The sequence below is a fragment of the Bufo bufo genome, chromosome 2 (genome assembly GCF_905171765.1).
Source record: "Bufo bufo chromosome 2, aBufBuf1.1, whole genome shotgun sequence".
Lineage (NCBI taxonomy): Eukaryota > Metazoa > Chordata > Amphibia > Anura > Bufonidae > Bufo > Bufo bufo.
This window is the reverse complement of record NC_053390.1, coordinates 164775628-164801758: the sequence shown is the minus strand read 5'-3', so window position 1 is coordinate 164801758 and position 26131 is coordinate 164775628. Positions and strand designations below refer to the sequence as shown.

At 46.8% G+C, this 26131-nt stretch overlaps 1 protein-coding gene across 2 annotated transcripts in view; it reads left to right on the top strand.

The window, feature by feature from the left end:
- Positions 1–15633: 15633 nt before the first annotated feature.
- The window catches only part of EPB41L4A (erythrocyte membrane protein band 4.1 like 4A), a 286001-nt gene continuing 275503 nt past the window's right edge, over positions 15634–26131 (top strand). For both annotated transcript variants that reach the window (XM_040421621.1, XM_040421620.1), the window contains exon 1: positions 15634–15912. In XM_040421621.1, coding sequence (XP_040277555.1) covers positions 15814–15912 — 99 coding nt within the window. In that variant the 5' untranslated portion in view covers positions 15634–15813. The remainder of the gene's footprint in view (positions 15913–26131) is intronic.

The following is a 26131-nucleotide window of genomic DNA, read 5'->3' as shown; positions in this document are numbered from 1 at the left end:
TGGCTGGGTATTGTGGAAATCACTGTTAAGGAGATGGAGTACTGTGGAGGTCACTAATAAAGGGGCGACCGCTGTGGAGGTCACTGTTAAAGGGGCAGGTGCTGTGGATGTTACTGTTAGGGGGCAGGGGACTGTGGATGTCACTGTTAAAAGGGCAGTCGCTGTGGGGACCACTTTTAAGGCAGCAGCGTACTGTGGAGGTGACTGTTAAGGAAGCGGGGTGTTGTGGAGGTCACATTTTAAGAGAACGGAGCTCTGTTGAGGTCACTGTTAGGGGGGCGGCTTATTATGGAAATCACTGTTGACAAGACAGGGTACTGTGGAGGTCACAAATTAAGGGTGGGCCGCTGTGGAATTTACTGCTAAGGGGGCAGGGGACTGTGGCGGTCACTATTAAATAGGCAGCTGCTGTGGAGGTTACTTTTCAGGGGGTGGATTATTGTGGAAATCACTATTAAGGAGATGGGGTACTGTGGAGGTCACTAATAAAGGGGCAGCCGCTGTGGAGGTCACTGTTAAAGGGGTGTTCGCTGTGGATGTTACTGTTAAGGGGACAGGCCACTGTGGAAGTCACTGTTAAAGGGACGGGCACTGTGGAGGTCACTTTTAAGGGGGCAGGGGACTTTGGAGGCCACTATTAAAGGAGCAGCTGCTGTGGAGGTCACTGGTAAAGGGACAGGCACTGTGGAGGTCACTGTTAAGGCAGCAGGGTACTGTGAGGTCACTGTTAATAGAGCGGGGTACTGTGGAGATCACTGTTAAGGGAGCGGAGTACTGTGGCAGTTACTGTGAAAGGGGTGGGCGCTGTGGAGGTCTCTGTTAAGGGGGCAGGTAACGGTGGAGGTCACAGTTAAGGCGACGGTCTGCTATGGAGCTCAGTGTTAAGGGCCGGGGTGCTGTAGAGGTCACTGTTAAAGGGGCGGGCCCCTGTGGAGGTCATTGTCAAGGGGGTGGGGTGCTGTAAAGCTCATTGTTAAAGGGGAGGGCTGCTGTAAAGGTCAAATTTAAGGGGTGGGCTGCTGTGAAGGTCCCATTTTAAGGAGGCGGGGTACTGTGGGGGGTCAGTGTTAAGGGGTGGGGGCTGTGGAGTTCACTGGTAAGGGGGCGGGGTACTGTAGTGGTCAGTCTTATAGGGGTTACTGTCGATATCTTTTAACGACACAGAGAAACATTAAATGAAATAGATGAAATATACCCGTGCGAAGACGGGTCCTTCTGCTAGTTATATTCTAAATTCATTTAAAAGAAAAGCAAGCTATTGGTCTAGCCTTTTCTTTTCTTTTTTTCTGCTTTGCCTGGTGTTTTGCGCTATAGACTTCCAGTGGGTTGTACTGCTGTACAGAGGAAGTGACATTATATGGGGGCACATACTTTCCTATAAAAAAAAAAAGGAAGGCTACGTTCACAGTTGTGGTTGGACATCCGGTAGCCTGCTCCCGCATAAATGTTGGCTGTTGGCTGGACAAAAAAAACCATTATTAGGCATCAGGCGGTACACGGAGGTATCGGGTATTGCTGGACATGGTGAACATCGGTAGTCTGATCCTCTGCTGGATGAAGCTACTAGAATCACCACACTGATGTGAACCTAGCCTAACCGGTTTAACACTTGCATTGTTAATTCCGGTATTAAGATCCGGCAGAGGAATTAATACTGGAATTAATACTGGAATTAAACAGATCCGTTTTGATTTTGCAGGATGCATCCGTTCCTTTAGGATGCAGTTGTGTGAAATCAAAACGGAAAAAAAACGGATACATCACTAAATACATTGAACGTCATTGGGTGACGGATCAGTTTTTTTTTAGACTATAAAAAACAGATTCGTCCCCATTGACTTAGGGTACTTTCACACTAGCGTTAGAGGAATCCGGCAGGCAGTTCCGTTGCCAGAACTGCCTGCCGGATCCGGAAATCCGTGTGCAAACGGATACCATTTGTTTCCGGATCCGTTTGACAAATGCATTGAAATACCGGATCCATCTCTCCGGTGTCATCCGGAAAAAGGGATCCTGTATTTATTTTTTTCACATTTTTACCGGATCCGTTTTTCAGGAACATATGGTACCGGATCCGGCATTAATACATTCCGGCAAGTGTTCCGGAATTTTGGCCGGAGAAAATACCCCAGCATGCTGCGGTATTTTCTCCGGCCAAATACTGTAAAAGTGACTGAACTGAAGACATCCTGATGCATACTGAACGAATTGCTTTCCATTCAGAATGCATTAGGACAAAACGGAGGCGTTTTTTTCCAGTATTGAGCCCCGAGGACGGAACTCAATACCGGAAAACTTTAACGCTAGTGTGAAAGTACACTTACATTGTTTTCAGTGCCAGATCCGTTTTTTTCTGTTTTTATGACCGGACACAAAACCGCAGCTTGCAGCGGTTTTGTGTCCAGTCACAAAACGTAATGCTGCCGGAAGGTTAGACATCCTGATGCATCTGAATGGATCTCTTTCCATTCAGAATGCATGAGGACTAAACGGAAATGTTTTTTTCCGGTATTGAGATCCTCTGCCCGATCTCAGTACCGGAAAACAACAATGCAAGTGTGAAAATAGCAGAAACACCTACTCTCCTATAAGCAAAATGCAAGGCATTTTTTTTTTAAAGTCATTAATCCCTTCCCGACCAGTGCCATAATAGTACGGAGCAGCGGGATGTGACTTGCCGCCCAGCGCAGTACTATTACAGCGCGCTAATCGGGCGGGTGCAGGAGCTGCGCCCGCCCGATCAGCTGCAGGGGACCAGCTGTTCCCGTTAGCCGGACTCCTGCTGTATGCGCCAGTATCGGTGAAAACGCTGATGCCGGCAAATTAACCCCTTCTATGCAGCGGTTAGCGCTGACCGCAACATAGAAGGGGTTTGCTGTGGGTGAGCATCGGGACCTGCCTTCTATGGGTGCCCAGGAGATCCAGCCTCAGGCTCGTTTCCTAGGCAACCTGTTAGTGTATTACTCAGTGTAAGGCTACATGCACACGGTCTGCAAAAAAAACGGATGACGGAACGTTTTTTTTGCGGATCATTTTTTTTTGCGGATCCATTGTAATAATGCCTATCCTTGTCCGCAAACTAGAAAAAAATAGGACATGCACTATTTTTTTGGCGGAGAAACAGAACGGACATACTGATGCGGACAGCACACGGTGTGCTGTCCGCGTATTTTGCGGACCCATTGAAATGGTATATTTTAACTTGAAGCGTCCCCATCACCATGGGAACGCCTCTTTGTTAGAATATACCATCGGATTTAAGTTAGATCGTGAAAACTTATATCCGACAGTATATTCTAACACAGAGGCATTCCCATAGTGATGGGGGACGCTTCAGAATATACTACGAACTGTGTACATGACTGCCCCCTGCTGCCTGGCAGCACCCGATCTCTTACAGGGGGCTGTGATCCGCACAATTAACCCCTCAGGTGCCGCACCTGAGAGCTTAATTGTGCGTATCATAGCCCCCTGTAAGAGATCATGTGCTGCCAGGCAGGAGGGGGCAGACCCCCTCCCTCCCCAGTTTTAAATTCATTGGTGGCCAGTGTGCCCCCCCTCCCTCCCTCCCCTGTATTACATTCATTGGTGGCCAGTGCGGCCCCCTCTCCCCTGTATTACTGTACATTCATTGGTGGCCAGTGGGCCTTCCCTCCCTCCCCTGTATTACTGTACATTCATTGTGGCCAGTGGGCCCCCCCTCCCTCCCCTGTATTACTGTACATTCATTGGTGGCCAGTGGGCCCCCCTCCCTCCCCCTCCTAATTAAAATTCTCTCCCCCCATCATTGGTGGCAGCGGAGAGTTCCGATCGGGAGTCCGATCGGTAACCATGGCAACCAGGACGCTACTGCAGTCCTGGTTGCCATGGTTACTTAGCAATTTTAGAAGCATTATACTTACCTTCGCTGTCTGTGACCGGCCGGGCGCTCCTCCTATTGGTAAGTGAAAGGTCTGTGCGGCGCATTGCTTATAGCACAGATCTGTCACTTACCAGTAGGAGGAGCGCCCGGCCGATCACACACATCGCAGGTAAGTATAATGCTTGTAAAAATTGCTAAGTAACCATGGCAACCAGGACTGCAGTAGCGTCCTGGTTGCCATGGTTACCGATCGGAGCCCCAGCGATTAAATTGGGACTCCGATCGGAACTCTCCGCTGCCACCAATGATAGGGGGGGGTGGATTTTAACCCCTTAAGGACTCAGCCCTATTTCACCTTAAGGACTTGGCCATTTTTTGCAAATCTGACCAGTGTCACTTTAAGTGCTCATAACTTTAAAACGCTTTGACTTACCCAGGCCATTCTGAGATTGTTTTTTTCGTCACATATTGTACTTCATGACACTGCTAAAATTGGGTCAAAAAAGTTAATTTTTTTGCATAAAAAAATAAAAATTTTACCAAAAATGTTGAAAAATTAGCAAATTTCTAAGTTTCAGTTTCTCTACTTCTGTAATACATAGTAATACCCCCAAAAATTGTGATGACTTTACATTCCCCATATGTCAACTTCATGTTTGTAGCATTTTGGGAATGATATTTTATTTTTTGGAAATGTTACAAGGCTTAGAAGTTTAGAAGCAAATTTTGAAATTTTCAGAAATCTTCAAAATCCCACTTTTTATAGACCAGTTCAGGTTTGAAGTCATATTGTGAGGCTTAGATAATAGAAACCTCCCAAAAATGACCCCATTCTAGAAACTACACCCCTCAAGGTATTCAAAACTGTTTTTTCAAACTTTATTAACCCTTTAGGTCTTCCACAAGAGTTAATGGCAGATTGAGAAACAATTTCGAAATTTCTATTTTTTGGAAAATTTTCCAATATAATCAATTTTTTCCAGGAGTAAAACAAGGGTTAACTGCCAAACAAAACTCAAAATGGGTTGCCCCGATTCTGTAGTTTGCAGAAACACCCCATATGTGGTCGTAAACTACTGTTTGGCCGAACGGGAGCACATAGAATGAGGGGAACACCATATGGTTTTTGGAAGGCAGATTTTGCAGGACTGGTTTTGTTTATACCATGTCCCATTTGAAGCCCCCTGTTGCACCCCTAGAATAGAAATTTCAAAAAAGTGACTCCATCTAAGAAAGTACACCCCTCAAGGTATTCAAAACTGGGTTTACAAACTTTGTTAACCCTTTAGGTGTTCCACAAGAGTTAATGGCAGATGGAGAAACAATTTTGAAATGTCTATTTTTTGGAAAATTTTCCAATATAATCAATTTTTCCCAGGAGTAAAACAAGGGTTAACTGCCAAACAAAACTCAAAATGGGTTGCCCTGATTCTGTAGTTTGCAGAAACACCCCATATGTGGTCGTAAACTACTGTTTGGCCGAACGGGAGCACATAGAAGGAGGGGAACACCATATTGGTTTTGGAAGGCAGATCTTGCAGGACTGGTTTTGTTTATACCATGTCCCATTTGAAGCCCCCTGTTGCACCCCTAGAATAGAAATTTCAAAAAAGTGACTCCATCTAAGAAAGTACACCCCTCAAGGTATTCAAAACTGGGTTTACAAACTTTGTTAACCCTTTAGGTGTTCCACAAGAGTTAATGGCAAATGGAGAAACAATTTCGAAATTTCTATTTTTTGGAACATTTTCCAATATAATCAATTTTTTCCAGGAGTAAAACAAGGGTTAACTGCCAAACAAAACTCAAAATGGGTTGCCCTGATTCTGTAGTTTGCAGAAACACCCCATATGTGGTCGTAAACTACTGTTTGGCCGAACGGGAGCACATAGAAGGAGGGGAACACCATATGGGTTTTGGAAGGCAGATCTTGCAGGACTGGTTTTGTTTATACCATGTCCCATTTGAAGCCCCCTGTTGCACCCCTAGAATAGAAATTAAAAAAAGTGACTCCATCTAAGAAAGTACACCCCTCAAGGTATTCAAAACTGGGTTTACAAACTTTGTTAACCCTTTAGGTGTTCCACAAGAGTTAATGGCAGATGGAGAAACAATTTCGAAATTTCTATTTTTTGGAAAATTTTCCAATATAATAAATTTTTCCCAGGAGTAAAACAAGGGTTAACTGCCAAACAAAACTCAAAATGGGTTGCCCTGATTCTGTAGTTTGCAGAAACACCCCATATGTGGTCGTAAACTACTATTTGGCTAAACGGCAGGACATAGAAGAAGGGGAACGTCATATGGTTTTTGGAAGGCAGATTTTGCTGGACTCGTTTATTTACACCATGTACCCTTTCAAGCCCCCTGATGCACCCCTAGAGTAGAAACTCCATAAAAGTGACCCCATCTAGGAAACTACGGGATAAGGTGGTTGTTGTTTTGGGACTATTTTAGGGGTAAATATGATTTTTGGTTGCTCTATATTACTCTTTTTTGAGGCAATGTAACAAAAAAATTTAATTCTAAAATTGTTTCTACATTCGCTATTTAGTTTTGTGGAACACCTAAAGGGTTAACATAGTTTGTAAAGTAACTTTTGAATACCTTGAGGGGTGTAGTTTCTTAGATGGGGTCACTTTTTTGGAGTTTCTAGTCTAGGCTACATCAGGGGGGGCTTCTAATGGGACATGGTGTCAAAAAAAAAACTGTCCATCAAAATCTGCCTTCCAGAAACCGTATGGAGTTCCCTTCGTTCTATGCCCTGCCGTGCGGCTATATAGCCATTTACGACCACATATGGGGTGTTTCTGCAAACTACAGAATCGGGGCAATAAATATTTAGTTTTGTTTGGCTGTTAACCCTTGCTTTATTACCGGCAAAAAGGATTCAAATGGAAATTTTGCCCAAAAATGGGTGTTTTGGCACCGTTTTTATTTAATATTTTTAACACAGTTGATCTGAGGCGTTTGGTCAAAAGTTATTTTTATAGCGACGACTTTTACGCACGCGACGATGCCCAATATGTATGGTTCTCAGACTTTGGAGACACTAAGCAGGCATCCTAAAACTGCGGCCCTCCAGATGTTGTAAAACTACAATTCCCACCATGCCCTGCAGATGGCTGTAGGTTGTCTGGGCATGCTGGGAGTTATAGTTTTACAACATCTGGAGGGCCGCAGTTTGAGGATGCCTGCACTAAAACTAATATTTTTTTGGGGAAAAAAAATTGTTTCCGTGTCTCCAAAGTCTGAGAGCCATAGTTTTTTATGTTCTCTAGTGGACTGTTGGGGATTATAAAAATGTAGTACTCCATGGAAGTGTGATACTCCCTGAAGCAATCGATAACGCAGAGGCCCGGATGATCGGGGCAAGTGTCACATTGAGTGGTGGTGTCCTTCCGTATCCCCCTCTTGTGACACACTCTGCATCTTTTTTGGGTTCGTCCCTTCTTTCCAGTATGGGGGACCACACCTGGAAAGTGTTGGCCAGGGACGATCCGGGCGCCTCCAGTTCCCGAGGTACTCCGGCCTGCTCTTTCCCGGTCCGAAAAGATCAGGTCCTTGAGGACTGCCTCATAGAACTGGAGGAATGTCCCTGTGCTGCCAGCGCTTTGGGATAGTACAAAAGAGTTGTACATGGCAATCTGTACCAAGTAGACCGCAACTTTTTCGTACCATGCCCGGGTTTTGCGCATGGCATTATATGGCGTGAGGACTTGATCAGAGAGCTCAACTCCTCCCATATACCGATTGTAGTCGACGATACAATCGGGCTTGAGGACCGTTGCCGTGGTACCTCGCACAGGGACAGGGGTGATGCCGTTACCATGAATTGTGGACAGCATAAGGACATCCCTCTTGTCCTTATACCTGACCAGCAACAGGTTTCCAGTGGTAAAGGCACGGGTCTCACCCCTGGGGATAGGTACCTGGAGGGGGTGGGCAGGGAGGCCGCGTTGATTTTTCCGCATGGTCCCACAAGCGAACGTGGATCTGGCGGCAAGGGACCTGAACAAGGGAATGCTGGTATAAAAGTTATCCACGTACAAGTGGTAACCCTTATCCAGCAGTGGGTACATAAGGTCCCACACGAGTTTCCCGCTAACACCCATAGTAGGGGGACATTCTGGGGGTTGAATACGGGAATCTCGCCCCTCGTACACACGAAATTTGTAAGTGTACCCTGAGGTACTCTCACAAATTTTGTATAGCTTCACGCCATACCTCGCCCGCTTTGTGGGAATGTATTGGCGGAAACTGAGTCTCCCCTTGAACGCAACGAGAGACTCATCAACCGCGACCTCCCTTCCAGGTACGTAGGCCTGCTGAAATGTGGCCCCAAAGTGATCGATGACCGGCCGTATCTTATACAGCCGGTCATAGGCAGGATCACCTCGGGGGGGACATGCTGCATTATCGGAATAATGCAGACATTTCCGGATGGCCTCAAACCGGGGACGTGTCATGACCATACTGTACAGTGGGGTCTGGTATAGGACGTCCCCACTCCAGTATTGCCTGACACTGGGATTTTGAACTAGACCCATATGCAGCACGAGGCCCCAAAATGTCCTCATCTCGGCTGCACTGACCGGCGTCCAGCCACTGGGTCTAGCCAAAAATGAGCCCGGGTTTTGAGCGACGAACTGTTGGGCGTACAGATTCGTCTGCTCCACCATCAGATTCACCAGTGGGTTACTGAAAAAAAGACTAAAAAAGTCAATTTCAGTAAACCCCACTGTGGGAATCTGGATTCCAGGATTGCCAGCAAAATCCGGAATCTCGGGCTCAAAGTCCACTGGGGGACACCAGCTAAGTTCATCGGCAGGGGGCTCCGGTGGGCTTATTTGGTGGGCCGGAAAACCAGTACGAACCCCAGGGCGGCTCGTACTAGGGTGGGCCACAGGATCCCTGGCATGTGGGGCCCCTGGCTCCGCCTGGCGGCGTCTCCGCCGCCTTGGGGGCTCATCGTCATCAGATGATGATGAGGAGGATGCGGATGATAAAAGGAACGTGGGGTCATCCTCATCCTCACTGGGGCTCTCGGAGTCGGAGGCAATCTGGGCATATGCCTCCTCGGCCGAGAACATCCGGCGGGCCATGGGTGTGTGTGTGTGTGTGTGCGTGTGTATGTGCGTGTGTGTAAACCTTTATTGTATGTGCGTGTGTGTGGGGGCACGGGTGTTCACGTACTAAAAAGTCCAGGCAAAAAAATGGGCAAGTGTTAGGAAAAAAAAAAAAAAAAAGTTCAAACTTGCTGATCAGCGGTACAACGCTGATCAGCGGTGGGGCGGTGGGGCAGTGCGCTAACAGTGGCCGGACGCTAAGGGTGCCGGACAGTCAGCGCACGCAGAAAAAGAAAAAAAGTGGTGATAAGGAGGGTGGTGGTGGGGGAACTGGTGGACGGGGGTGGGGGGGGGGGTCTGGTGGTGGGGGGCAAGTGGCAGGGGGGGTCTGGGGTCTGAAAGATGGAACAAAGAAAGTTTAGAATTTTTTATTTATTTTTTTCCTAACTTTTCCCTGCTATCCCTGCCTAAAGGTGCCTCTCCCTCACTGACCCTAACCTACCTGGGTGGCGATGGGTGCAGGAGGGTGATGGATGGCGATTAGGGGGGACTCAGGAGCTGGTGCTGGACGATGCTGCCGGGTGCTCGTGCAGAACAGGAAGAGGAGGGGAGAGAGGAGCGCAGGAAGTTTGAATCTCGCGCCTCTCTCCCCTGCACCAATCAGCACCCTGGACAGCAGCGTTCAGCACCAGGGCCAGCACCGCCTCTCTAAATGCACGGACTGTGATTGGTGGTGTGTAATCACGCCACCGATCGCAGTCTTTTTCCGGTTCATCGGGTCACCGGAGACCCGAATGGACCGGAAACGCAGAAAACCGCAGGTCTGAATTGACCTGCGGTTTTCTGCGATCGCCAATACGGGGGGGTCAAATGACCCCCCCCTGCATTGTTACAGGATGCCGGCTGAATGATTTCAGCCGGCATCCCGTTCCGATTAACCCCCGCGGCGCCGGAATCGCGATTTAAAGCCATGACGTACCGGTACGTCATGGGTCCTTAAGGACGCGGGAAACATGCCGTACCGGTACGTCATGCGTCCTTAAGGGGTTAATTAGGAGGGGGAGGGAGGGGGGGCCGCACTGGCCACCAATGAATGTACAGTAATACAGGGGAGGGAGGGGGGGCCCACTGGCCACCAATGAATGTACAGTAATACAGGGGAGGGAGGGGGGGGGCCACTGGCCACCAATGAATGTACAGTAATACAGGGGAGGGAGGGGGGCCCACTGGCCACAAATGAATGTACAGTAATACAGGGGAGGGAGGGGGGGCCCACTGGCCACCAATGAATATACAGTAATACAGGGGAGGGAGGGGGGGCACACTGGCCACCAATGAATTTAAAACTGGGGAGGGAGGGGGGTGTGCCCCCTTTTGCCTGGCAGCACCTGATCTCTTACAGGGGGCTATGATATGCACAATTAACCCCTTAGGTGCGGCACCTGAGGGGTTAATTGTGCGGATCACAGCCCCCTGTAAGAGATCGGGTGCTGCCAGGCAGCAGGGGGCAGTCATGTACACAGTTCTTAGTATATTCTAACTTGAAGCGTCCCCATCACTATGGGAACGCCTCTGTGTTAAAATATACTGTCGGATCTGAGTTTTAACAAAGTGAAAACTCAGCTCTGAAAAAGTAATAAAATTTATAAGAACAATGTAGCAATAATATACAACATTACAGTCACATATATTGTGGTAGATATGATCGACACTATATTCATATGACTCAATAGTGTAGATAAATTCAATAATATATATCACACCAAAAAACTTCAAGTATATGCTGTTATTTGGGAAAGAGGGGGTATTATCTTCTAGAGCTCTATCCCAATTTGGGAAACTGAATGTCACTGAAAATGTTGTAGGTGTATTCACTGGGAGCGCAATATGTTCAGCGCAATGGTGAAACAAGTGATGTACCTGCATTGAAAAGCCTCCGATAATACTGTATGGCCATACAGAAGAAAATTTCTACAGTAAAGGATTAATTATTCTTATCGTCGAAAGCTGCACCAAAGGAAATTGCGGAACAGAGTGGCAGGAAACACGGATCACGGCCGCGGATGAACAACGGTGCATTTTCCGAGTTTTCAACGGACCCATTGAAAATCACGGAAAACGGAACAACGGCCAAGGATGCACACAACGGTCGTGTGCATGAGACCTAAACCGCAGAATCAGGGTAATAAGTATTGAGTTTTGTTTGGCTGTTAACCATCGATGTGTTAAAGAAAAAAATTGATAAAAATGGAAAATCTGTCAAAAAAGTGAAATTTTTAAATGTTATCTCTATTTTCCTTTAATTCTTGTGGAACACCTAAATCAGTTTTGAGTAGCTTGAGGGGGTGTAGTTTCTACAATGGGGTCATTTATGGAGGAATTTCCACTATGTAAGCCCCACAAAGTGACTTCAGACCTCAACTGGTCCTTAAAAAGTGGGTTTTGGAAATTTTCTTAAAAATTTTAAGAATTGCTTCTAAAATTCTAAGCCCAGTGGCGACTCTAGGATCAATATATAGGGGAAGGGGGGCACAGAAGATACACAGTCAAAAATGGGGGGGCACTAATAATTTTCACTGAAAAATACTAAAGCAGCCGCTTCCCCTGCAGCTACGCCCCTGACGCCGGGGTAATATAATTAAGGGGTATCAGGGTACATTGGGTTTAATATAACTGAGGAGGGCTATCAGACATTATAAAGGGGTAATATAGCTTACATTACCCCTGTATTACGTCCCTGATAGGATAGCACTCCTCAGTTATGTTACCCCTGTATAATGCACCCTGATACCCCTTAGTTATATGACCCTGCCGGGATCATATAACTAAGGGGTATCCGGGTACATAATTATACAAGGGTAATATAACTCAGGAGGCCTATCAGGCATTATACGGTGGTAATATAAGTTATATTACCCCCTGTATAATGTACCCTGATACCCCTTGGTTATATTACCCCCTGTATAATGTACCCTGATTACCCTCAGTTATATTACCCCCTGTATAATGTACCCTGATTACCCTCAGTTATATAACTGAGGGGTATCAGTCAGGGGACATTATGGGTAATATTATAACTAAGGGGTATCAGGGTACATTATACAAGGGTAATATAACTGAGGAGGACTCAGTGCTATCAGGGGAGTGGGGACATTATACAGGGGTCCTTATATTACCCCTGTATAATGTACCATTATACCCTAAGTTATAGGGGTAACCGTATCATTAGGGACAGGTTGAGGAGGGGCTGGGCGCAAACCAAGCAGAAGGGAGGGCAGGCCATGAGGCGAGGTAGTGGGGGTATAGGGGTACATACTTTTTTAAAACGTTTTATTCTTACTTTTTCTTTTCTCTAGGGCCAGGCAGAGTTGGGAAGTTGCAATGCCACAGACAGCAGCCACAGACACAGTCGACTACTGAGTCCACTCCCGTCTCCTGTCCTCCTCTCCTGACAGTCCAAGCTGGGGCCTGGCCCCCTAGACACTCAGTGGGCAGTGGGCACCTGTAGACAGGTCAGGCTCAGTCGACAGCCGCTGGCTCACACTAGTCTAAGAAGAACAGTGTCACTAGAGCTAGCAGAGAGAACTCAGAATATGAAGGCACTCACTGGCAGGCGACAGCAATTTGCAAAGTCCGTTCGCGCGGGCGGGCAGGCACGCAGCTTTACGTGTTGACGACCGTGACGTCAAGTCGTCAACTCGTCTCTGCGGCTGCCACACTCCCAGCCTGCGCCCGCCCTGCACGCTCTGCCTCCGCGAGTCCGCTGGGTCCGAACGCCGCCCCCACCCCAGTGTCATGTGACTCTCATAGACGACTGACTGTATGTATCTGTGTGTTCTCTGTCAGTGTGTACTTTAACTTTAATCAGTGTGTACTTTAACTTTAATCACTGACAGTGAGTCAGTAGTGCGGCCGGCCGGCGCAGCAGCGATTAGCGTTAGCGATTCAGCGAATCAGCAGGGGGGCACCCGGGGGGGCCAAGGAATGACCCCTTGCCACCCTGTAGCGACGCCACTGTCTAAGCCTTCTAACGTCCTAAAAAAATAAAATGACATTTACAAAATGATGCCAACATAAAGTAGACATAGGTTCCAGCATAGAGAAAAAAAAACTAAAATCACGAATTTAATGATATACCTTAAAAAGATCTCAATTGGATCTACTATACACAACACAAAAAATGTAAAAATACATACAGGATATGTGGCCGATAATTTCATCCAGCTCTAAATAATAACCTGGGGTACGGGAATAGTTGTCCCTATAGCTACCCCTATCCTACAACCTCAGCCCAGGGAAGGCTTCTGATGGTGGAGGCCCCCTGTCCACGTACCTAGACTACTATCCCTCAAATATCCCTAAAGGGATGCTACAGGGATTGTTCTAGAGTGCCCCAGGTATGAGTTGAGGATAATGGAGTGCCATTGGTACAACAATAGCTGGATGAAAGAAAGACAAAAAGTACAGACGAATACAAGAAACATATAGATAGTCAGGGTTGATCTGATAGTCATACACCTGGTTTACCTTGACGCGTTTCCCCCTAGACAATGCTATGGGATCATCAGGAGGTTAAATACAATACTGTTAGTCTATAGAGTGTAAGTGTAACAGGATAAATAGTAGCATATAGCCAGGTCACAAAAACAAAATCAGATGGTCGCTCTACATATAAATGATACAGGGGGCTGTATTAAGGCCAATACATATGCATTATAGCACCATTCCAGGCCAATCACGGACAGACACTATCGTATATAGTTATGGTGCCTAGGTCCGAGCTCCTTGAGACCAAAGGTGTGTTCCGCATCAGTTCAGATGGTATGATATACCCCAGCAGGACATCGTCACTGTTGTCTCACTGTGAGACGGTCTGAATAAGACCCACAATCATGAAGGCCTCCCCTCAGTCACCGTTCCCCCCCGGCGCAGCAGCGATTAGCGTTAGCGATTCAGCGAATCAGCAGGGGGGCAAGGAATGACCTGGGGGGGGGGGGCAATTGCCCCCCTTGCCACCCTGTAGCGACGCCACTGTCTAAGCCTTCTAACGTCCTAAAAAAATAAAATGACATTTACAAAATGATGCCAACATAAAGTAGACATAGGTTCCAGCATAGAGAAAAAAAAACTAAAATCACGAATTTAATGATATACCTTAAAAAGATCTCAATTGGATCTACTATACACAACACAAAAAATGTAAAAATACATACAGGATATGTGGCCGATAATTTCATCCAGCTCTAAATAATAACCTGGGGTACGGGAATAGTTGTCCCTATATCTACCCCTATCCTACAACCTCAGCCCAGGGAAGGCTCCTGATGGTGGAGGCCCCCTGTCCACGTACCTAGACTACTATCCCTCAAATATCCCTAAAGGGATGCTACAGGGATTGTTCTAGAGTGCCCCAGGTATGAGTTGAGGATAATGGAGTGCCATTGGTACAACAATAGCTGGATGAAAGAAAGACAAAAAGTACAGACGAATACAAGAAACATATAGATAGTCAGGGTTGATCTGATAGTCATACACCTGGTTTACCTTGACGCGTTTCCCCCTAGACAATGCTATGGGATCATCAGGAGGTTAAATACAATACTGTTAGTCTATACAGTGTAAGTGTAACAGGATAAATAGTAGCATATAGCCAGGTCACAAAAACAAAATCAGATGGTCGCTCTACATTTAAATGATACAGGGGGCTGTATTAAGGCCAATACATATGCATTATAGCACCATTCCAGGCCAATCACGGACAGACACTATCGTATATAGTTATGGTGCCTAGGTCAGAGCTCCTTGAGACCAAAGGTGTGTTCCGCATCAGTTCAGATGGTATGATATACCCCAGCAGGACATCGTCACTGTTGTCTCACTGTGAGACGGTCTGAATAAGACCCACAATCATGAAGGCCTCCCCTCAGTCACCGTTCCTCCCGGCGCAGCAGCGATTAGCGTTAGCGATTCAGCAGGGGGGCAAGGAATGACCTGGGGGGGGGGCAATTGCCCCCCTTGCCACCCTGTAGCGACGCCACTGTCTAAGCCTTCTAACGTCCTAAAAAAATAAAATGACATTTACAAAATGATGCCAACATAAAGTAGACAAAAATGGGAATGTTAAGTAATAAATATTTTATGAGGTATCACTTTCTGTTTTAAGAGCAGAGAGATAGAATTTACAAATTTATAATTTTTTCATAAATAAAGGTGAAATATATCGACTCAAATTTATGACTGTCATGAAGTACAATGTGTCACGAGAAAACAATCTCAGAATGGCTTGGATAAGTAAAAGCACTCCAAAGTTATTACCACATAAAGTGACACATGTCAGATTTGCAAAAAATGGCCTGGGCAGGAAGGTGAAAACTGGCCTGGGGTAGAAAGGGTTAAAAGAACTAAAGAAAGCTTTATTTTCCAGGAAATAAAAAAAAACACAACACAAAACTATAATTGTCAGGACCCAAATGACGCCGCTTCATGACACCTCCTCACAATGCGCTGTGTGAAGCAATTTCGCAATTATAGCTTTCTCATACAGAAATCCATTAGGCGGTTGCTATGATCTCTCTCAGCCGGCAGGGGGCAGACATCGCACACTTCATAAGAAACCCATGTACGCCGAGCCCACATCCAATCACGAGGGACCAAATGGAAACCCTCGTAAGAGCCAGCCCTCGTCGTGACGTCACGTTTCTTTATTCCATAGATTTGCTCTATAGCCTTGGCAACCCCAGTGTACACGGTGCGGGCGGAGAACATGCGCGGTGCCTGGCGGGGCTGCACAGGGGGCGCTCCATCCGTCCGCACGCCGCTGTGACTGACGGGACACCTGCTCCTCTCTCGGCCCGGCACGGTCCCGGCTGCCCCCGTGCAGTGATGGGCTGCTTCTGCGCCGTCCCGGAGGAATTCTATTGTGAAGTTTTGTTACTGGATGAGTCCAAGTTGTCACTGACCACCCAGCAGCAGGGGGTGAAGGTAAGTGTGCGCCCTGCGGGGGGCTTTGTGCGAACCGCTGTCACTGCTGTCATGGGCATCCCCCGCCGCCTGCTCCTACTGCTGACAAGTTGTGGCAGACCAGACAATGGCCGTGCACGCCCAGGGCACTCCGCGAAAAGTTGCTTCTGCTGCACGGTGTGATCACGGAGGAGTTGTGGATTATTGCTGCTGCTTCTTCAATTGTCGCTGGTAAATGGCGCACCCATAATAGCCTGGATGGTGTCATGTCAGGGTCTGGCAGGCTGGCTGCTTTGTTCAGGGTGCGCGATTCTTCCCTGTCTGTATGGGGTGGCACTGCTGGAGGGGGCACAGTGTCACCTCTGGTGGTCTCTTCCCAGGCAATGTGATGGAGTGAAGAATTAGCTATGTGCAGGTCCAGAGGCAGGAGGCTTGTGGCGCCTCATATGATTTTGTGTGGGAAGAAGTAGAGATCTGGGACCACCACTGATGTCCAGAAGGAGATCCTTCGCTGGCCATAGATGTGAAGAATTAGCTATGTGCAGGTCCAGAGGTAGACCTCAGTGAGGCAGGAGGCTTGTGGCGCCTCATATGATTTTGTGTGGGAAGAAGTAGAGATCTGGGACCACCACTGATGTCCAGAAGGAGATCCTTCGCTGGCCATAGATGTGAAGAATTAGCTATGTGCAGGGCCAGAGGTAGACCTCAGTGAGGCAGGAGGCTTGTGGCGCTTCATACCTCATATTGTGTGGGAAGAAGTAGAGATCTGGGACCACCACTGATGTCCAGAAGGAGATCCTTCGCTGGCCATAGATGTGAAGAATTAGCTATGTGCAGGTCCAGAGGTAGACCTCAGTGAGGCAGGAGGCTTGTGGCGCCTCATATGATTTTGTGTGGGAAGAAGTAGAGATCTGGGACCACCACTGATGTCCAGAAGCTGGCCATAGATGTGAAGAATTGGCCGTCAGAGGAGGACCATTCTAAGCGATCACTTTCCACGGAGGGGGTCATACATAAAAAAAAATAGACCTCTCACAATGCAAATTACTGCTCCCATCATTGGTATCATAGGAAATATTATGTAGGTGTCACCGGATGTGGAAGAATGGTGGCCGTTAGGTCATGGCGGATATGTCCCCTCCTCTGACATGTCTGATTTACAAGCTACCTGTATTCCCCATCTAATACCAACTCTGGAGCATCTATTCTTATGACTCTGTGTTGCACCATTCCTTTATTATTCCTCCAAGAAGTTATGAATGAATGAAGTTTGCAGCAGAGGTCCAGATGGGTGTTACCAGATGAGGGGCGTCCCTGCACTGACAGCACTGATTGGATAGTGTCAGACTGTGCAGGGACACCCCTGTCAACTGGTAACACCCTTCTGGACCTTCATAGCAAACTGCAAGCATCGCCTTCATAACTTCTAGCAGGAATAATAGAAGAATGACACATCATAGCCATAAGAATTGTTATTACACAGGGAATGCAAGTGGTTATTAAAGCAGATATTTCAGGAGAGGTGACTGTTCCTCCTTTAATTACTTTTTGTACCTTGTTACTGTCCTGCTGTCAGTTATTAAGGTAATATTGCCGAAAATGGGGTCAGATTTTTAAAGGTGTCTCAGTAGACAGTCTTTTGGAGAGAGACGTACCAAAGTGCAGACCTCTTAATAAATTTGGCACATCTTTGGACTGTCCCTTTGTGCTCCGTTACACTGTGTAAGCCCATTTTTTAAAAAAAGTGCCATAAAACAGCAAAAAGTTGTCAATTTTGGGGTAAAAAGAGCTTGTGTAAAAAAATTGCTACTTTTGTATGCCAGAGACCTGACGTCCAGCCTCTGACAAATTACCCCTAGTGAGCCCAATGGGGGGAGCTTCATTGAGGGTTAGAACCCCTATGGTCCTAATGTGGGCCCCATAGATTTACCTTACCTGCAGTGAAGGTCCAGATGGGTGTTACGGTCTGACGTTATCCAATCAGAACAGCCAGTGTCAGACCGTGCAGCGCCCCCCCCCCCAGTTGGTAACACCCAGATGGAGCTTTGAAAACTGCATTCATAACTTCTAGCAGGAATAATACAGGAATGGCACATTCATAAGAGTAGATGCTCCAGAATTGTTATTTCATGGAGAATGCATGTAGTTGCTAAAACAGACCTGTCAGCAGAGGTTATAGCTCCTCTTTAATCCAGGGACTGCAGGGTCAGGGCACGTTGTCAGTGGTGCCATTGAAATCAGTGGGGGCTGTGAATTCCAGTCTTCGCTCCTTCATGTTGTACTCTCATATGGAGCACATAACAATTGGGACATTATGATGCTGATTGACATCTGGGCTGGGACAAGGGCCTAATCCACATGACTGGACATGGATGACATGGTTGCATGGTTTTTGCAGGAGCATCAACCTCCAAGGGTTGGACATTGTGTTTCATGGTCCTAATGGTCCCACACCGGTATTGGGAACGGAGTGAAATACATTTGTGGAATATGAAATGCACGAAAGTTGCACAACAGGCGTGATACTCTGCGGCTGGACTTCATGTGATTCCCAAGAGCACCAGTCCCCTCTCCTGACATGTCTGTTTTAGTAACTACTTGCATTCCCCATGTCATAACAAATTCTGGGGCACCTTGTCATATAACTCTGCATCGTTCCCTTCCTTTATTATTCCTCCTAAAAAAATTATAAATAAAGGTCCAACTGGGTGTCACCAGTTGGGGGGTGTGCCCATGGACAGCCTGAAATGCACTACAATAATTGGTCAGTGTCAGACCGTGCAGTAACACCCAGTTTTTCCGTTAGTGGGCCGTTTTTTTTGCGTTCCGTATACGGAACCATCTATTTCACTGGTTCCGCAAAAAAAAAAAACAGAATGTACTCCATATGCATTCCGATTTCGTATATTTCCGTTTTTCCATTGCATTGAAAGATAGAACATGTCCTATTATTGCCCGCAAATCGCGTTGCATGGCTCCATTCAAGTCAATGGGTCCGCAAAAAAAAATCTGTACTGTTTTTGTGGAACCATCTATTGAAAATTTTATGCCCAGCCCAATTTTTTTCTCTGTAATTACTGTATATGCCATACGGAAAAACGGAAACACAACGGAAACAAATACGGAACAACGGATCCATGAAAAACGGACCGCAAAATACTGAAATAGCCATACGGTGGTGTGAAAGACGCCTAATTGTTATCACTTGGTGATGCTAGAATTGACTAAGGCCTCTTTCACACTACCTTTTTTTTTTTTTTGCGTTCTGTACACGGTCCGTATACAGAACCATTTATTTCAATGGTTCCGAAAAAAACCGGAATGTACTCCGTATGCATTCCATTTCCGTTTTTCCGTTCCGTTGAAAGATAGAACATGTCCTGTTATTGCCCGCAAATCACATTCTGTGGCTCCATTCAAGTCAATTGGTCCGCAAAAAAAATGGAACACATACGGAAATGCATCCGTATGTCTAATGTATCCGTTCCGTTTTTGCAGAACCATCTATTGAAAATGTTATGCCCAGCCCAATTCTTTCTATGTAATTACTGTATACTGTATATGCCATACGGAAAAACGGAACGGAAACAAAAAAACGGAACAACGGATCCGTGAAAAACGAACCGCAAAACACTGAAAAAGCCATACGGTCGTATGAAAGAGGCCTAAAACAGACATGTCAGTAGGTGACAGGTCCTCTAGTAATACCTGAAAGAGTAAGTACTGACACTGTACCCGGGTGCCCCGTGCTGCCCGTTCCTGCTGTATAGGTGGTGTGATCTGTAATACATGAGGCTGACTTGTAATCCATGAAACTAGTGTCTTAATCCCTGGCAGCAGGTGACACTATTGTTGGCATCGGGAGCTCGGGAACCCTGCTCTTACCCTTTGGCACGGATCTGGGGTGAGATGTCATTTCCACATGAGTCCCAGACAATAGATGGCGCCGCCCCGCTCTCTCCATACTTATATACTTGGTTGGGAGTTGTTTGACGAGTATGTGTCAGAGAATGGAGATCACCCGGAGGGCAGGCGGGCGTCTCTGTACGTGCAGGGGTGTAATAGACGCACTGTGCAAGCTCTCATCTTCTCTGGAGGCTCCTGGTCTCCATTGTCATGTAACATTACCAGATTCTGGGTTCGGGCTCATGCACACGACCGTATGTGTTTTGTGGAGATGGATCCCGTCTGTGTACATGCCGCCAACTCCTATAGACATGTCTTAGGCTACTTTCACACTAGCGTTTTCACAAATATGTCAGGAGAAAATAGCCTAAAAGGGTCTCTATGGGCACCTTAGGCTACTTTCACACTAGCGTCCGTTACTGATAATACAACCGCCTGCATCCGTTATGAACGGATCCGGTTGTATTATCTTTACCATAGCCAAGAAAGTCAATGGAGGACAGATCCGTTTTCTATTGTGTCAGAGAAAACGGATCCATCCCCATTGATTTGCACTGTGGGTCAGGACGGAAAGCAAACCGCAGCATGCTGCTCTCTGGTATGAGAACGGAAGGCATTTTGGAGCACTCCATTCTGTTCAGTTACGTTTTGTCCCCATTGACATTGAATGGGAACAAAACGGAAACGTTTTTTTCTGGTATTGAGACCCTATGACGGATCTCAATACCGGAAAATATTAATGCTCCAAAATGCATTCCGTTCTCATACCGGAGAGCAGACCGCAGCATGCGGGATGCAGAGTAGAACAGATCCGTCATGACCCACAATGCAAGTCAATGGGGATGGATCCATTTTCTCTGACACAATGGAAAATGGATCCGTCCCCCATTGACTTTTAATGGAGTTCATGACTGATCCGTCATTGCTGTGTTAAAGATAATACAAACGGATCCGTTCATAATGGATGCAGATGGTTGTATTATGAGTAGGGCTGCAACGATTAATCAACGTTATCGAATAATCGGACGATTCGTTGCTATGCGGGCGGTCAGGCGCTATGCCTGCGGGTCCTTGAACTTTTACTCAGTGCATCTTTATTACCTTAGGCCTCCTGCACACAACCGTATGGCTTTTTCAGTGTTTTGCGGTCCATTTTTCACAGATCCATTGTTCCGTTTTTTGTTTCCGTTTCTGTTCTGTTTTTCCGTATGGCATACACAGTATACAGTAATTACATAGATAAAATTGGGCTGGGCATAACATTTTCAATAGATGGTTAAGCAAAAACGGAACGGAAACGGAACACATACGGACGCATTTCCATATGTGTTCCGTTTTTTTTGCGGACCCATTGACTTGAATGGAGCCACGGAACGGGATTTGCTGGCAATAATAGGACATGTTCTATCTTTCAACGGAACGGAAAAACGGAACATGTCCTATTATTGCCCGCAAATCACGTTCCGTGGCTCCATTCAAGTCAATGGGGCCTTAGGCCTCCTGCACACAACAGTTTTTTTTCCCCGTTTACTGGCCGTTTTTTGCGTTCCGTATACGGAACCATTCATTTCAATGGTTCCGCAAAAAAAACGGAATGTACTCCGTATGCATTCCGTTTCCGTATTTCCGTTTTTCCGTTCCGGAACGCACATCGCCGATGTCCGTGTTTTACGGATCCGTGGATCCGCAAAACACACACGGACGTGTGAATGGACGCTTAAAGATAGAACATGTCCTATTATTGCCCGCAAATCACGTTCCGTGGCTCCATTCAAGTCAATGGGTCTGCAAAAAAACGGAACACATACGGAAATGCATCCGTATGTCTTCCGTATCCGTTCCGTTTTTGCTTAACCATCTATTGAAAGTGTTGTGCCCAGCCCAATTTTTTCTATGTAATTACTGTATACTGTATATGTCATACGGAAACAAAAAACGAAACAACGGATCCGTAAAAAACGGACCGCAAAACACTGAAAAAGCCATACGGTCGTGTGCATGAGCCCTAACAGTGCCATCCACAGATCCCCCTCCCCATAACAGTGCCATCCACAGATCGCCCTCCCCAAAACAGTGCCATCCACAGATCGCCCTCCCCAAAACAGTGCCATCCACAGATCGCCCTCCCCATAACAGTGCCATCCACAGATCGCCCCTCCCCATAACAGTGCCATCCACAGATCGCCCCTCCCCATAACAGTGCCATCCACAGATCCCCCTCCCCATAACAGTGCCATCCACAGATCCCCCTCCCCATAACAGTGCCAGCCACAGATGCCCCTCCCCATAACAGTGCCAGCCACAGATGCCCCTCCCCATAACAGTGCCATCCACAGATGCCCCTCCCCATAACAGTGCCAGCCACAGATGCCCCTCCCCATAACAGTGCCAGCCACAGATGCCCCTCCCCATAACAGTGCCAGCCACAGATGCCCCTCCCCATAACAGTGCCAGCCACAGATGCCCCTCCCCATAACAGTGCCATCCACAGATCCCCCTCCCATAACAGTGCCATCCACAGATGCCCCTCCCCATAACAGTGCCATCCACAGATCGCCCCTCCCCATAACAGTGCCATCCACAGATGCCCCTCCCCATAACAGTGCCATCCACAGATGCCCCTCCCCATAACAGTGCCATCCACAGATCGCCCCTCCCCATAACAGTGCCATCCACAGATTGCCCCTCCCCATAACAGTGCCATCCACAGATTGTCCCTCCCCATAACAGTGCCATCCACAGATTGCCCCTCCCCATAACAGTGCCATCCACAGATTGCCCCTCCCCATAACAGTGCCATCCACAGATTGCCCCTCCCCATAACAGCGCCATCCACAGATCGCCCCTCCCCATAACAGCGGCATCCACAGATCGCCCCTCCCCATAACAGCGCCATCCACAGATGCCCCTCCCCATAACAGCCTATGGCCATCCACAATTTCTTTTAATATGGCCTTTGAACATAATTTTTCAAGTAAAATCATAAACCCCTTTTTTTTGTCATTTCGGTGTTTTTTCCCGATTAATTGATTAATCGATGAAATTATCGACAACTAATCGATTATTCAAATAATAGTTAGCTGCAGCCCTAATTATGAGTAACGGCAGCGTTTTTGCTGAACCCTGCTGGATCCAGCAAAAACTTGTGTGAAAGTAGCCTAAGGTGCCCATAGAGATTTTGGATGGCCTAAAAGACCCTTTTAGGCCATTTTCTCCTGACATATTTGTGCCGAGATGAGGCATGATGGCAGATATCTCTCCAAAAGTTTATTCTAGCTGTGTAGAATATTTCTGGTTGTTGTCGGATGCCGAACAGACCTGCATCTCATTCTTAGAAGTGCATGCTCGGTCATGCCAGAGATCGATTGTTTAGTCCGCGCAATCGTTTTACGCTTACCTCACACGCTTGTGACACTTGTGTATGTCAGAGTGTGTAAAGGTGTTAATCCCCCCTCGAAATTACAAACTGTACTGTGGGAATGTATTAACACGATCTTAAAGGGGTCTCATTGTGTGACACAAGACAGTGTATTGCAGCAGAATCCCCCTTCTCACTCTGCCCGCAAGTAAGGGCTCATTCAGACTGCCGTATGCTGTCTGCAAAAAAAACGGATTGCATTCCGTTTTTTTTTGTTGATCCATAGACTTCAATAGGGCCATGTCCTGATTTTCACTGACAAGTATAGGACATATTTCATTTTTTTGCTGAGCCATGCAATGGAAGAAAAGAGCCCCATCAAAATGAATGGGACAGCATCTTATCTGCAAAAAACGGATCCGCATTTTTGCGGACAGCATATGGCCGTCTGAATGAGCCCTAAAGCTAAAGTCCATCAAACATAAGGGTGAGGACAAACATAAGGACAAATTATTTCAGGGGCTTGACATGTTCATACTGACCAAGTATTATTTTCTTTCCTTATTAAATTTCTTTTTTATTTAGTACCCTGTGAAGGGAGTCTGCCACCAGGAAATTTAATATCAACCCAGATGCAATGCTTTTAGCGCTAACTTAGCTGAATGTAATGATACCTTTCACTTAGGGATCCTTTGCTCCATTCCCAAAAAAAGTACTTTTAATCCATAGGCAAATGAGCAAAGTGCACTGAGGGCGGGCCCGAACCACTCTGTGCACCGGGCCTTGCCCACCTGCTTCCTCTGCCAGCCCCTCCCTCTCCATCTTAATTGACAGGACCAGGGGAAATGCAGGAACCAGGACCTGTCAATCAAGGAGAGGGAGGGGCTGGTAAAAAATACAAATAGGCAAATTGGCTTCCTATAAAATTGACCCAAGTGTGCATCGTGTTTTGGGCGCCTATATGTCAGCCACTGACTTTCCAGGGAGTGTCCTCAGCCTTGCGCATTGAATCCCTGTGAGAAAATCACATTACAAATGTATTTCATTGGTAGAGGAAGCAGGAGGAGCCCACCCTGGGTGCACGTAACTGCTCATTTGCATATAGCTGAAAAGTATTTTTTTCAGTAAGTGAAAGGCATCGTTTCGGTCACACTGACTTTCTCCTAATACGAGTTTTAAAGGGAACCTGTCATCAACTTTATGCTGATCTCGCTGAGGGCAGTATAAAGTAGTGACAGAAATGCTGATTTCAGCTATAAGTTAGGGCTCTTTCACACTTGCGTTGTTCTGTTCCGGCATAGAGTTCCGTCGTCGGGGCTCTATGCCGGAAGAATCCTGATCAGGATTATCCCCATGCATTCTGAATGGAGATAAATCCGTTCAGGATGTCTTCAGTTCCGGAACGGAATGTTTTTTGGCCGGAGAAAATACCGCAGCATGCTGCGCTTTTTGCTCCGGTCAAAAATCCTGAACACTTGCCGCAAGGCCGGATCCGGAATTAATGCCCATTGAAAGGCATTAATCCGGATCCGGCCTTAAGCTAAACGTTTTTTCGACGCATTACCGGATCCGACGTTTAGCTTTTTCTGAATGGTTACCATGGCTGCCAGGACGCTAAAGTCCTGGTTGCCATGGTAAAGTGTAGTGTGGAGCGGGGGAGCAGTATACTTACCGTCCGTGCGGCTCCCGGGGCGCTTCAGAGTGACGTCAGGGAGCCCCACGCGCATGGATGACGTGACGCATGGATCACGTCATCCATGCGCATGGGGCGCTCTGACGTCATTCTTTAATAAGCGTCCTGGCTGCCATAGTAACACTGAACGCATTTTGAAGACGGATCCGTCTTCAAATGCTTTCAGTTCACTTGCGGTGTTACGGATCCGGCGGGCACTTCCGGCAAATGGAGTACACAACGGATCCGGACAACGCAAGTATGAAAGAGGCCTAAGTTGTTGCCGAGAACCAGCATCACAATCATTGCAGACTGGGCCTGGAAAAGAGTCACGGCCACCTGAGAAGAGTCCTGGTTATTCATGAATTCCGGATCTCCTGCTGATGACTGACAGTCTTCTACCTAGTTTTCTCCCTTTCTCTCTAGGAGAGAACTGCCAATCATCAGCAGATGGGTGAGAGTGCAGGAGATTATGGATAACCAGGACTCTTCTCAGGTAGATTTGACTCTTTTCCAGGCCTGAGCTGAAATGATTATGATGACAATTCTCGGCAACCACTTACTTATAGCTCATGAGTGACACATCGCTGAAAAAAGCATTTCTGTCATTACTTTATACTGCCCTCAGCGAGGTCAGCATAAAGTTGATGACCAGTTCCCTTTAAGTTTCTCTTGTAGCCAAAACCACAAAGTGTGCTCCAGGAGGCTAAAAGCGTCTTACGTTCCAGCAGCAGCTGCCACCTCTGTAAAACGACCTGTCAATCAATGGTGGTTTAGAAATGTGGAAAAAGTTATAAGATATTGTTGTTCAGAATGAATATATTTTAATCAAAGGGTTAAGGCTCCAAAAAAGTGTGTATTTGTATGGAAATGTGGATCCTGAGAGCGGCTTGTGCGGTAATGTATTCCGATTCTGCAGCTTTAGAAAGCTGCCACCGACTTGTGCCTTGCCTGGAACAAAGGCCTCCACAAATCCAGTCATAAATTAACTAGTCTTAGGAATTACCTTCACAGCGCTAAACTAGATTAGTAATTTCTCCAGGGTTTTTACAGATGAGACCAGCATTGTGTGTCCCACCTGGGACTTTCCATCAACAGCAACTAGGATCCCTCCACCCACTCTTATCAGAAGGTAATTAAATCCGTAACACAGTGTGACAAAGGCTGAAAGCGGTTACGTCCGTGTGGTAGCTTCATGATTGTGCGTCTAATAATAATCTTTACATGGCAGGAATATATTCTACATCACTTTGTAAATCAGAACGAACACAATCAGCTTTACATGGAAGCCACCTGATAAACAT